The sequence below is a fragment of the Agelaius phoeniceus genome, chromosome 7, assembly GCF_051311805.1.
Source record: "Agelaius phoeniceus isolate bAgePho1 chromosome 7, bAgePho1.hap1, whole genome shotgun sequence".
In the NCBI taxonomy this organism is placed as follows: domain Eukaryota; kingdom Metazoa; phylum Chordata; class Aves; order Passeriformes; family Icteridae; genus Agelaius; species Agelaius phoeniceus.
This window is the reverse complement of record NC_135271.1, coordinates 26,992,302-27,006,681: the sequence shown is the minus strand read 5'-3', so window position 1 is coordinate 27,006,681 and position 14,380 is coordinate 26,992,302. Positions and strand designations below refer to the sequence as shown.

At 44.5% G+C, this 14,380-nt stretch overlaps 1 protein-coding gene across 1 annotated transcript in view; it reads left to right on the top strand.

Moving 5' to 3' along the window:
- The first annotated feature begins 6,293 nt into the window (after positions 1 to 6,293).
- Positions 6,294 to 14,380, top strand: part of ITPRID2 (ITPR interacting domain containing 2) — a 40,466-nt gene continuing 32,379 nt past the window's right edge. The window contains exons 1-5 of the mRNA XM_054636124.2: positions 6,294 to 6,436; positions 6,719 to 6,991; positions 7,091 to 7,142; positions 12,115 to 12,164; positions 13,000 to 13,056. Of these exons, the coding sequence (XP_054492099.2) occupies positions 6,778 to 6,991; positions 7,091 to 7,142; positions 12,115 to 12,164; positions 13,000 to 13,056 (373 nt within the window). The 5' untranslated portion in view covers positions 6,294 to 6,436; positions 6,719 to 6,777. The remainder of the gene's footprint in view (positions 6,437 to 6,718; positions 6,992 to 7,090; positions 7,143 to 12,114; positions 12,165 to 12,999; positions 13,057 to 14,380) is intronic.

The following is a 14,380-nucleotide window of genomic DNA, read 5'->3' as shown; positions in this document are numbered from 1 at the left end:
ATCCATAGAAAATATGACTGTATTCATTCTGGAGCTGGTGAAATTTTATTTCACTGATTCCTTGCAAAAATCCAAATTGATTGAGTGAGTTTTCTAAATGGATTTGGAAGGAAATGTACAGTAAGTTGGTCAGATCTGGATATGCTGTGCTGCCTTGTTTTGTATTCCTGCAGTTTGCTGTGAGTGTGGACAGTGTAATGCCTACTCCCTACCTCAATGCATGTTAGAAAGCTTAATTACCCTAAACACACACAGCTTTATCAGGGATCCCAGTGAGAGCAGAAACAGGACAAAATATTAGCTGAGTGCTTTTGAAAGATAAGATAAAGAAAGATCTTTTAAGTGCAGAGAAATATATCTCTCCTTTATTTTTTATGTGTAGTTTCTTTATGAGCATTTTGGAACACATAAGATTTAAAACATATGAGAAGTAACAGTACTTGAAATTACTGTCTTAATGTATTACAACTGTAAAAGCAGAGAATAGAATCCTACAGTAGAGGAGACAGATGTATAAATGGACATGGCTCCAGTGCCATAGTCTTGGATGGGCAGTGCTCAGAAAGGGAATGAACACAGTCGCTAAATTTAAAGAAAGACAGCATTGAATGAGAAAATGCACAGAATTGGCTTTAAAATGAACAAAAGCCTTACTTTCCTGAACCTGGTGGATTTATTTCCTTTGCCTGATCTCTTGGTAAAGATATGAACATCAAAAATTACAGCTACCCACTGACATAATTCAGTGACATGAAGTGCATTTACTTCTTGAGATATTTAAAGCAGCTTTTCACTCTTTCACTCTTCACTCCATGCTGCTTGTTTTCACATATTTATGTGTACTTGGCCTCAGCTCTGTCCATCTGACTTGGTGGTGGAGCTGTAATCCACTTCAGTACAGATATCCGGCTCTTCCTTTAGAAACTTCCTCTTGCTATGCTATAGCTCTTGTAAACGCCCTGGCGGAAGTGGCTTTTTCCTCCTTCCTGCTCCTGCAAGAGGTCCCAGAAGTACAAGTGGCTTAATGAACCAGACAACATTTGGTTTGAAAAGAGCCTGAAGAGATGTAGTTTGCATAAACTTTAATGCTTTTTTTTTCTTACCTTATAGAAACATCATGCATATCACTCATGTTTAAACAAAATGACTGGCAAAGCTGTAGAAGCTGTAGACACTGTCCTAACACTTTAATTTATTAGAGCAAAACTGCCAGGTTACTTTCCATCCTTTCTACTCTACATATTTGAGAGAGAACATCTGTCTGGCAACAGTAATGGTTCCAAGTCAAGTATATGATTTCTTTTCTTCACAGAGAAAGATAGCTGAATGATACTCTAGATGTAATTATCTTTCACTTGCAGCAGTTCCCTTTAAATATGTAATTTTAAAAATGAAAATTTAGGAAAAAATATGGTGTGCATGTTATTATTGTTTCACGGCACAGTTTTGATTATTTATCATCCTATATTAAATATATTTTATAGGATGAAAGCAAACAGTCTGTTCTGCCTTAGGAACATAGTACTCTGGTTACTCAGTTTGGTTCTGGCAAGACAGGATGATACAAAAACAAGTGAGATTCCCATTTTTAAGTATGTTAAGAAAATCCCCAAAGGTCTGAAGTGGCAGATATTATGGGTGTGCTTGGTGTCAGCACTGTGAGAGAGAAAAGGCCTTCAAAAGGCCTAAAATAATAGACAATGGCTTAAAAGGAAAAAAAAAAAAAAAAAAAAAAAAAAAGAGAAAAAAAGAGGCATTTCAACTGGTAGAGAGAAGACTACAGATGATCTGTAGAAGACAGAGGTGCTGGTTGGTCTCCTACCTAGAAGGACCAGGGAGGTGAGATATACATGGAGAAGCTGGGAAGTTGCCAAATCTGCTTGAAGAAAGGCAGCAGCACCTTCCCAGCTACCAGCACCCTGGAGGAGCTCTGCAGGGACTGACTTCCAGCCTTTTGCTGTCCTTTGCAGATGCAGGGTGCAAAAGCCATGAGACAGAACTGCCCACCCCTGTGGTGGGCATCTGAACAGAAGATTGCAAAAGGCACTGGTGGACCCTTTCTCTTGACAGGGAATAGATACTACCCATGTCTGGCCAGGTTGTCTTTCTCATTTACAGCATAGCAGAGTCCTCAGTAGACTTTTTTTTTTTTTTTTTAAATTTAAATAATCTTGGCTTAGAAAGAAATTGCTTAATTTAACAAAGCACGTTTACTAAAATGGAGCTGTGGAAACTTTAAAGATGTGCATGACAGTGGGTTGTGTGTTTCTTCATGCATTCTCCAGCTCTCAAACACAGACCCTGCCAAAGCAAATAACTGTACAGTATTTATCATAGTTTTGTTACTATGTAGGAATATTTTTTTGTAACAATGCTTGCAAAGGTGAACTATTTGTTAGCTCCTCCTCTCTTCTGTCTGCCAATAATATGGAAATCCAATTGTGGTCATGAAACATTGCTGACTTGGAGCTGCAAGTCCCAGGATCAAACCACATTAGGCAGCAGCATGGAGTTTCTCCCCCTGTCAAGAACCGGTTCTACTGCCACGCGAAAGACCAACAGAAGGTTTTTGTCATATTGCACTACATCTCTGAATGCACACCTATGAAATAACTCCCATTACTGCTGTCAAAGGAAGACACAAGGCACAGAGAGAGTTTGGGGGGGATTTTTTTTCTTTCTGTTTTTTTGGGGGGAGGGGATTTTTTGGGTTTTGTTCAGTTTTTTGGGGTTTTTAATTTTTGTTAAATTTTATTTTTCTTCCTTTTTTGTCTATAAACCTATTCCTAATTACTCTGTCTCGTAGCTTCCGTATGTGTAACCCATTTGTCACAGTGTCTTCTCTGTGGCAAGATCTGCCAATGGGGCTTTGATGGCTGGTCCTCCTGTAGATGGTCATCCTGAGAGAGTGGGCTTAGCCCTCAGCTGAGCTGGAAAACAGAGGAAAGAGATTCCAAATCTGACCAGTCCAGATCTCACCAGCACTTTTTGGTCTCATTTCCTCCAATCCTCATCCAGCACTGCATGCCTACAGTTCCTGGGAAGGCAGCAGAGGACAAAGCATAGGTTTTGACCATGCTACCAAGGGCCCAGATTTGCAGCCTGGCAATATTTCTTTGGTTTCCAGAGGTTTATCCCTATTTCCCCATACTGTATGAGGGATATAGATAAATTGTGTAATCCTTCCTGAACACTGGAGGCTCTCCTGATGTACACAACTAGCAGGGACATGATGTGCTCAAAAGCATAGGGAAGCCTAGCCCAACTGTGGCAGGAAAATGCTCCTTACAGCGCACTCAGACATGGGAACAAGTGCCCATGGGAACTGGTGGTGGAAGCACCTCATTTGTATCTTTTAGTAATGTAGGAATGTATTATTTCACACAATACTGCATCTGAAAGAATTCTCTGCAGGCAAAAATTGCATTAAGTCCACTTCAAAGGATTTTGTTCTTTTAAGAAAAAAAGAGTGACTTAGTGGTATTTTTTGGGCCAAATTGTATTTCTTTGTGTGCATTTACGCACATATTAATATGCCCAGGGCCAGCACCCAGATAACAAATGTAAGTATTATTATTATTCTTAAAATGTGTGTGTCTGTGTATTTTTTATTTGGTAGGACTTAGTAGAACTGCTAACGCTGTGGTTATAAATTTTCCTTTAGGAAGTTATAACATAATGTAAAGCACAATTTATCCCTGATCTAATTAATGCCTACACAATGTTTAATTTGAATGGTTTCAAAATAAATTGAGGGGAAAAAAAGTTGGTCTAATTTAAGTGACAAGATGACATGACTTTTTTCCCAATCAATTTGTGCTTTGAAGTACAACTACCAAATTACACTCTGAAGCAAGAGAAACTTTTATTACAGAAAAAACCTGACTTTTTAATTACAAGTATTAAAAGAAATAACAAGCCACATATTTTCCTAGAAAAATGTTCTGCTTAATATAGGATTTGATTGTGCAATCCTTACTCATATAGAGACAAAAGGGATTTTCCTGGTATGGGATGAAGGTGCAAGACAGAGCCCAGTGCTGTACTGGCAGGACTTCACTGCAAAAAGCCATTGGCTGCTGTTTACATTTCTGACATTCTCTGAGTAAGTGTTGTCACAACAGACAAGCAATTATAGACAATAATGTCAGTAATTTGTGGATTAAGAACTCCTTAAGGATGTATTGGCACAGCCAGACAGTAGCTGCTTTTAGCTTGCAACTGTTCACCCTTGGCTGTGCCAGTGAAGCTGTAACTTTCAAGAAGAAATTGTGCTCCCTCTTAAGCAGCAAACAATGGCAGGGGTTAAACTTCTCTAGGCCCTCCCTGCCGCTCCTACAGCTCTCATCCAGGCAGCTCAACCTCAAAGGGCTGCTTTTTAATAGGTACATGTATTTATACATACACATAAAATGGAAATATGGGCCATTATGTTGAAGAAATACTGTGCTAGGCACTTGCAACAAAGCCAGAAAAAATCAGATTTTAAGATACTAGTACTATAAATACGCCTGTAGGAGACTCAGCTGAAGTCCAAGCCCCAGCACAGTGGTGGAGGGTGCAGGACCTGAGCTGACCCTCTGACTCACCACTTGGGACACCCGTGGTTCAGGACACGCTCCATATTAGCTTATGCAAATCCTGTACTGTGTGAAACGTGCCCTGCTGAGAAAATTATTTCATTATTTTGAGGATCAACAAGAAAGATTCAAATTTAGTTTGCTCTTTTTTTAAGAAATTCAAAAATACCGTCTCAAAACATGCACAGAAATGATGTGTATTTTCAGGGTCAAATTAAATACAAATACACTTTGTTTGTCCTTTGTGCTACTGCTCTTCTGGTTTTATTTCAAGACAAACCATTCATAAAATTAGAGTGTGTTTAGGAAATTGACTTGTGGTGAAGGGAAATTTATTTTACTAAGGCTGTATATGTGTAAAGTAGTGGGTGGGCTAGAGGGGTTTAGGAAAAACAAGAAACAGAAGTTCCTTGAAAGGTTTTAACTATAAAACTAGATAATGAAAGAATATTGATTTGGTACCATTAATCTTTTTCTTCCAAAGGCAGATTTACCTTTAAACATGAAGTATGTCATATGCCTGGCTGTCAACACCCGTTTTACAACTCCAGAAAACATGGGTTAATTTTGCTGCTTGTACTTACTAATTCAGCATCTTTTCATGAAAATGTTGTAAAAGACCTTTTGAAAAGCTTATTTCTCCCAGGCTCCGTGGGTGCAGGGGAGCTTGCTGGGCATGCAGGGCTCCTCCAGCAGTGTCTGGGATGTGAAGTCTGACCCCAGGCAGGATGGCAGTGCCCTGCTCCCCAGCCAGGGTGGGCACCAGCCGGCCCATCGTGCCCCCAGTGACTGACCCAGCCAGGGTGGGCACCAGCTGGCCCATCGTGTGCCCAGTGACTGACCCAGCCAGGGTGGGCACCAGCTGGCCCATCGTGTGCCCAGTGACTGACCCAGCCAGGGTGGGCACCAGCTGGCCCATCGTGTCCCCAGTGACTGACCCAGCCAGGGTGGGCACCAGCTGGCCCATCGTGTCCTCACTGACTGACCCAGCCAGGGTGGGCACCAGCTGGCCCATCGTGCCCCCAGTGACTGACCCAGCCAGGGTGGGCACCAGCCGGCCCATCGTGCCCCCAGTGACTGACCCAGCCAGGGTGGGCACCAGCCGGCCCATCGTGTCCTCACTGACTGACCCAGCCAGGGTGGGCACCAGCTGGCCCATCGTGCCCCCAGTGACTGACCCAGCCAGTAGCTCTGAGGCTACTGTCTCCTCCCCAAGCAGGGGAGAAAGAAATGGCACTCGGCCCCCACAGTGAAAGCAGCCTTTTGTCGGCACCTCCTTGCCATATATGGGGACTCGTTCGTCTTTTGCTGGGTTTATCAGTTGATTCTGGTGGCCTAAGTACATCCTGAAGGAGATGATAAAGACTTCAAAGCTAAGATTTTCAAGAGGCCGGTTTTGGTGCTCCTGGTGTGCCTGCAGCCCCCAGCCTGTGCCTGAGCAGAGGTTGATCTAATTTCACACTCCTGGAAGCGAGGCCGAAGGCTGTGTGTACCCACTACACATCCTGTATCTTTTCCTTGTGCCTGCTCTCCCCTCCCCAGAATAAAACCCTGCAAAGTTCCTCTTCGCTGCTCTGCATCTTTTTTAGTTTGGAAACATCCTTTCCGGGCCCAGGCCACGGGCAGCCCTTCCGAGCCGGCCCAGGCCCGAGGGGCCGCGCTGCCCGACTCCCCATCCCTGCCCGCGACGGCGGCCCGGCCCCGGCGGGAGGCCCCGCTCTGCCGCCGGCCCCGCCGCCGTCACGTGGCTGCCGAGTTTTCTCATCCCGCAGCGGTATGAGGAAGTCAGAGCCGCCGCCGCCGCCCGCAGCCCGGGCGGGCGCAGCCTCCGCCGCCGCCTCGCCGCGGCGCGACATGTGAGTACGGCGGGCAGCCGGGCCGCCCGAGCTCTGCCCGACCCGGCTCTGCCCGCCCGCTGCCCCTGGACGCCGGCGGGCCGGGGCGGACACCTGCGGGGCCGGGGGGCGGCCGGGGGGCGGCGGTGTTCGGGGCTGGGGCGGGCCGGGCCGGCGTGTGAGCGCGGGGAGGGGCGGCCGCGCTCCCGGGGGCTGCGCGGACGGCGGCTTCGCGCCCCCCGGCAGCCCCGCGGCCCCCGGACGGACAGCCGGACGGACGGCACATCTCCGCTCTCCCGGCAGGCTGGCTCTCTCCGGCACTCGCCTCCCGGCGTGAAGCCCCCGCCGGCCCCGCCGCCCCGATGGAGCAGCCCCCGGCGGCGGAGGAGTGGCAAGGGGCGACCCAGAAGAGGAAGGCCTGGGCCAAGAGCCGCGACTCCTGGCAGGCGTCGGAAACGGAGGATTTCGCGGCAGCGGCGCTGGCCCGCGGCGAGGAGGAGGAGGAGGAGGAAGAGGAGGAAGAGGAGGAGGAGGAGGATGTCGGCGGCGGCGAGCTGCCGCTGGCCGCAGGAGCAGGTCAGTGCCGGGGGCAGCAGCCCGCGGGCCACCGGGACCCCCGCGGGGCGGCCTCGCTGTTACTGACTGTCGGCTTCTCTCTCCCGCTCTGCCCCTAAGGCTGCCACAGCGTTCCCAACGAGAAGATCGCGATATGGCTGAAGGACTGCAGGTGGGTGCTCCCGCCGGCGGGTCGCTGCGGCAGCGCAGGGAGGCAGGGAGGGAGGGAGGCGGCCCCGGCGGGCACGGCCGCGCTGCGGAGCGGGCACCGGCGCTGGTACCGCCACTCCTCCGGCCGGGCTGCGCCGGGAGCCCGCGTGGCCACAGGGGAGCTGGCGCTCGGCACCGCTCCTCTCCTTGGCGTCTCATTAATGCTTCCAGCCGCCGGGGGAGGAACTCAGCAGAGGGTCAGGAAGGCAGCGTTACTTAGGAAGCTGCAGTGGTTCTCACCGAGGGGCTCCAGTTTAAAGCTTCCACTGTTTCCTTGCCTGGTTTGTGGTGCAGGTTTCAAGAAACGGTGCTTCCGCGGCATGGCCTCTGTGCTTACGGGCCTTCAGGAGTGATGCCACAGTTTAGACTAACTAGATTTATCTGAGTCTCTTACTGTCTTCTGTCCTTAACTTGAGGCATGGTATATGTATTCTGCGTTTCTATTACTGTTGCAAAATAATCTTTGGTGTTTAGGACAGGTATTGATGCAATTGCAATTACTTTTTCTTCATCCTCAGTCACATAAAATCACAAATGCTACATCAGTAGCAGCTGCTTTTCTCCTGTCTTTTTCTCCATTCAGCCCTATCAGCCCTTGGAGGCAGAGTTGATGGGGAGAAACTAACAATTAACTTTTCAGTAGCTGACAATGATATTTCAAGACCTCTGCTATTTGATATTTCTGGTTTCTTTCTCCTTTTAAGAGCAGCTACATTAAGGCAAGAATTTACCACTGAGATTAGTTGTGCATGTGTGATCTCTTGGTCCAGTAAGCAGGTGACTGATCTAACTCTGTAACTGAAGTATGGGTTGTTTTATAGCTACAGGATCTTCCATATAGTTTTCCTCAGATCTTCACACTTCACAGGGTGTTCGCAGCTACAGGCTTGAAACCATACTAATCCCTAAAATACAATGTTCAGACCTGACAGACCATTCTTCCAAAATGCTAGAATGGGAGAAGATTTTTCTGACTTTACCTCAGATCTGGTGTCCTGTTGGTCTACTAAACAGTTTTCTTAAAATCAGTATTACGAATTCAGTGCTTTCTTAGAAGTATCTTTTTGAGTGGGGAGGGCAAAAAATGTAAGGACTGGAGGGGAAAGAGGCCATTGGGGGTGATATTTTTCCTAATGCTGCACTGCCACTTTGTCTAAATCTGCAGGATTTCTGTCTAGAACCTTCCCTGGCCCGTAGTCCTTAACATTTCTGTACAGAATTTAAGGAATAGCACTAAGCTAAATTGACAACATGAACATCTAATAGATGGCCTAAAATCTTGAGTACTAACACAAAGCTTGCAGTTTCATACCCATGCTTTGGTAACTATCTGTTGTTAAAACTGGCACCACACATTTCTGTGGAATGTGTTTGCATCTCTGGTGGTTGATTCCCAAAATAAGGGAATCTTGTTTTACAAATAACAAATGAAGCACAAGTTAACTTTCCTTTTGCTAATACAGAAACGCAAATTTAGGTAATTCATGTTTGTGAAACCTGTTGCTTTTCTTGCACAGTAGCCTTTTAAAGTACAGCTGTTTACTATTGTAAGTATTTTCAGAGGAATCTTGTATTCTGCTCAGAAGGACTTTTAAACCCAGATTTCCTAAACAATGCTATTCAGGCAGGAGTTAGCCTCTGCTCTATGGCGTGCAGGGTGCCAGCGCCTGCGGTTCATGGCTGGAAGATGCAATCCCAGCTGCCTGTGAAGGGCTGCACAGTTCCTTGTGTTTTAAACTGCAGAATAGTTTAATTTTTTGTGCCTAATGTACATGCAAGCAGTTGCTAGCATGTGCAGTAAAGTGATAATTCAATTTGCAGTGTTATAAGTGACTGTACGTATAGAAACCTAGATGACAATGTACATAGGAAGAGAGGACAGCATTAACAGAGGACAACACAATAGCCCTGCAGATACGACAGTGTTTTGTTTAAAAATAACGATTGTGAAATTTACAATTTGTAAGTTGTTCTCCCTGAAATTTCTTGTTTGTTTAATAACACTGGTTTTGCTGTCAAGCTTTGGTTGCTAAAAAGTGTGAGCATACACAAACTGAGCTTCTATTTCTGGTTCATGGCACAAGCTTATTCTTGCAAGTTAGCTCCATAACAAGTTACCATGTAACTCTTACTACAAATGAAGATCAGTTTCTGAAAACAATATTTTTTCTGTTACATGTTTTCTAAAAGTAGTCTTTCACATTTTCTGAGTTTCTGTATGTGTTTGTGAAATCAGAAGAAAACTGGAACTTCTAAAATCTCATTTTCTGGTTTGAGTTGGCAGCAGCACAAAAAACCTTAATATCAACCCACTGCATAAATAGATCTGCTTATAAGTTTTATTCCTTTGTTTGTTTCTAAAGGCATCAATAGTGTTCTAATATGGATAAAAAGAATTACTAGCTGTCCTTTGATACTTATGTTAGTGGTTTGGGGCTTTTATTACTTGGCATCTCTGTTTCACATCTGCTTTAGAGGAGAGGAGGGTTCCTAATTTCCTATGTTATTTACCTTGATAGATACCCATTTTGTTGTTTTGGGATTTTTGTAAAGAAAAAACTAGCAGCAAACCCCAAAAGTAGAAAAGCAAGCATTTATCATACTGTAATTAGAATTATGGAGGCATAAAAAATGTCAGATGTTACTCAAAGTCTCTTGATTCATTCACATTTTGGGAATCACATGCCTTTGAAAAAGGCCTCTTTTTCTCTCTCGCCAGTACTTAGAAAAGGCATCTTGTAAGTAATAAGAAAGCTCATAAAAGTTAAAGCACAAGTGTTTGTATTATACTGATAGATAAAAAGAAATTTTTGTCAACTATTATGATGACGTGTATTATTTTGATTGAATATATTTAAACTCTACCAGTAATACAGGGGATGTGGGAGGTATCTAGGAGCCATCTCCTGTAGATATGCAGGAAGTGAGTTCTTGAAATGCCTCAGAAAGAAGAGATTTTTTGCTTCAGGTTTAAAATAAATATGGCTTCTGCCCAAATAAGGTTTTAAAAGCTGAGGTTTAAACACTTCCACGGCACAGTGCAAAACCCTTGTCTTGTTCTGAGAGACCAACTGACCACAACTGGTAGCTGAACAAAGTTCTGGATGAGAGGAAGCCTTGAGGCTGTGTGAGGCAGGCAGACGCCATCCTGAGGACACAGCAAGGGGAAGGGTTCTGCAGCCCTGACATTCCCAGGTGCACAGGGCTGCTCTGAGATAGAGCCATGGGCCTTGCTGGTGGAAAACAGCTGGTGCAGAAAGGCAGAGCTGTTGTGCTGTTGTCCAAAAGGATTTTTGTGTGGTACTTCTCTGTTGTTTTAACTCATGTTTTGCCTAGTTGTTAAGAGCAGGTTTTTCAAAGGCAGGGGTGTATGGCAGCTGTGTGTAGCTGTGCAGGTAGGGCAGCAAGGGGTGGTTTGAAGGATGCTTTTCTGGTAGCTGCTAATGTGCTGTAATGGTGACAGACTTAATTTCAAAAGGAAAATGCCAGCTTTGATGGATGCCTTTACTGCTCTCTGCCAGCCACTGCATGCAGCACTGACCTTGGCTGTCGAAGTCAATGCCAGCAAGTTTCTACATTGAAAACATAGAGGCATGGGAGTCAGCAGGGAAGGAGAGGGAGAGGATTGGGAGTGCACCGATCAGGGCCAGGGAGTAAACATCCAGCATAGGTATTACCTCAGAACATAAGGCTTCTTGCAGCCTGACAGGTTTAGACAATATAGCCTAAGTTTTTTCAGACTCTGACTGGACAGACATCCAGAAATGCAGGAGGTCTGAGCCTCAGCAGAGTGTGTCCTGTCACCTGGAATGTGCTTATGCACTGGATGCTCTGGCTGTTTGCCTTGGAGTCCCACCACGGTGGGGCTTTGCTTTGCTTTGCAGAAGGAAGGCGTGTTGAAGTGAGCTTGCTCCGTATCAGCAGGCTGCATCTGGAGAGAGTGAGCTTTTTTCAGAGGGGAAAGAAAAATAAAATTGTGAAGTGTAAGATCTGTTAGAAAGCAGATGCAAACTTTCCTTCCTTAATTTGGCTATGGCACCAAAATAAATACTGTATCAGAGCACTGTTTACTTTCAGGTCTTCGGGCAGGTTTATGTGCTTGTCTAATTAAAAATCCAAATGAAACATACATAATGTAGGTGGATAAATCATCTGCTTTTCCCTTCTTTATGAGTATTATATTTCTGAATTTGTTTTGAGCATTGAAAGTTAATGCTGTGCTACTTAGAAGTGACAAGGCTTTGGTTAAACATGTCTGAGAGACAAGATGTGGAAACATCTAGCTAGTGTCAACAAATACAGTCTGAACCCAGAGTGGGATTGGACCTGTCATTTGTGAGGCTTCTGCTGCTCCTTTCAAGCACCATGAGGTTCGGCAGATCCCCTGCCCTTCAGGCAGCAGCTATGGGAGGGATCATCCAAGAAAGAGCTAGTGTGAACAGCCTGTAAGGCATCAGAACTGGCAAGTGACAGCTAATGTAGCTGTCAAGATTTTTTATCTTGATTCTTCCTGATCATCAAATACAACTTTTCACCCCTCTCTCCAAGAAGTTTTAAATGTGTAGAAAAATGGCAACAGTTTTTGCTGCATAAATGAGATTGAATAAATCCATTCAAAATTAATGCTTGTTTTTTCTGGGTGTTTTGCTGAGAGGTCCATGATTTTCCTCATCAGGGGCTGCTGCTCCTGAAGGTGGTTGAGCTTTGCAGTTATTATGTTTTGTTGTTTTTCTCTGCAAGGTGTATTTATTTAGAGGGCTGGGGGTTGTTTAGGAAGTTATTGCCAGTCGTCAGATGTTTGTGCTTTCTGGGGGCGGAGGGAGGGAAGGAGGGAGGGAGGGACAACTGCTGCTATCACAAGCTTGTTACATGCTGTAAGGAAGGACATGAAGCAGCAAGTTTTTAAGTAGTGTTAATCTCTTCTGTGGTTTCAGAACGCCTCTGGGAGCCTCCCTGGATGAGCAAAGCAATCCTCTGTTGAAGGGTAAGGAAGGGCTTTACCTACTGAAATCTCTTTTGCTGGAAACTGTTTTCAAGGACATTCATGTGAGACTTGGTGTCTTTAGTAGCAAACCAAAGCTGGGTCAGTGTCGCAGAGTTATTCTCACAGCGGAACAATTGTGCCTGAGCAGCTGGAGAAGGGGGAAAAGAACCTGAATAAGTCTTTCTGGAGATCTTAGTAAGCTCTGAAAAAACTCCCAGATGTGCAAAACAGGGAGGTGATTTTGTCTCCAAACTGGTGAGCATTAAGCAGTCTCTGCCTCTAATAACTGTGGTTGCCACACCTGAAAATTTTACTATCCGAGCAGGTCTGAATACTAAAGTTCAAAGTACAGTGGGAATGGGCAGGTAGTGACAGTGAAGAAGAATTACTTGTTGTGCCTGAGTCTTCACTTCAGCTCCTAATCTGGTACAGGAGGGTGAGAGGGGAATGCCCCAGCTGGACTCAGACTCTGGATTCTCCTGGTAAGATGTCTGGAGGATAGATAACGCAGCAGCCAAAGGCACAGATGTGCTGAGTGGCACCTCCAGGTTCCCACTTGAAGTTAATTTGCTCACACATTGACTTGGAAGTGTTTCTGAGTGCAAAACCAGAGCAGTGTCATAGTTGTTTCCTTTCAAAATCATTCTGCTATGTTCTGAAATGTAACTTCTTGCTTCTTAATGCATTTTAACTGCATGAGTAATGCAGGGATTGTAAATAAAGTCTAGTTATTTCTTGTATCAAATGAAGTGTCTTGCTAATATCTTTAGATAAGCAGCTGGAAGGAAAACATTGGAGCATTGTAGTTGTTGAAGTGCTAACTGTATGTTTTCAGGCATGCTGGTGAGAAATGGAGGAAGTTTTGAAGATGACTTATCCTTGGGAGCCGAAGGTGGGTGTGGCAGATTATGACTTTTTCTAGCAAAGAAAATTATCCTCAGTCATCTGAATTTTATTTTGAAGGACAGCATTGGCTAGAAAAGCAGGATGAAGCACACAAGAAATGCACAAAGATTCACTTTTTGAAGTTATTTAGACTATTGCTAGAGTTAAACACTCTGAGTCTCTGACCCAAAGGTCAGAGGCAGCCCTGAATTTGCTTCTGCCCTCTAATTTTAATACCCACAATGACAGGACAGCCTGGAGCACTTACCAAGGCTGTGAGAAAATGATTTCTCCTACTTGCTCTTCTTGTCCATGGGTTACTCTTGGCAGCCATGCATGCCCCACTTCCACTGAATCCCTTGGGAGTGGCTGTGCGAGCTTCTGAAAGGAGGAGTGAAATTCTGTCAGCCATGAGGCAAACCCATTAAGAGCTAAGTGCTTTGAAAAGTGAAAAGCACCAAAGCTGAGTAAGTATTTTGGATCAACCACAATATACACTCTTCTGTTGCTAACTGCTTGCCTTTTCTTTCTCTTCCCTTTTTTAAGGGGAAGGAGATGTGGCTGTTCCCCGTGGACTTTGTAAAAAAGGCTTCTAGCCTTGATGTTGATCAGAGGTGATCAGAGGTGTCCATAAACCAGCTAGCAAAAGCACTGTAGATTCTGTTCTAACAGAGACATTTGTAAAACAGCAAAAAAAATGTCTCACAAACCATGCCCTGGAGTTATCTGTAGGACAGAGGATATAAGACATTATCTGCTTTCAGTGTTTAGAAACAAAAAGGCACAACTCCCAGTTTAGCTTTTAATGTTTTTGAATTACAGCTTTTGCTAAGTGCCAGAACTGGTGTAGTAGAAAGCCCTTTCCTTCCACGTTAGTCTTGCCAGTAGTGTCAGAGTAGTGGGACAAGGCCTGGAGGAAGGAAATATCTTTAATATTTAAAGATTTAAGATTTCTAAGGGAAAAAAGTTTATCTGGTAATGATCTTGATCTGATAATGATGGAAAAGCAGTAAATGAATCTCCTATGGCAATAGATTAAATAGGATTAAATTTTCCTATTGACAGTCTTTTCCACTTGTTAGATTGCCTGCAGCACAAAGATTTCATAGAAAAAGTTTCTGTGTAATGATAATCCAAGGGTCTGAGCCTATGACCAAGAATACAAGAATCAGTGGATTTTAGTATATCATGTCACTCTTTTCTTTTCAGTTTTTCTGCTTATAATTTCTAAGGACTGCTGGTTTTTGTGGGCCTTAAGCATGATAAATCAGATGAAAAGATGCCAGTACTAGAACTGCTGGTTGATTTTTCTGGGTAATGATGTGGATGTT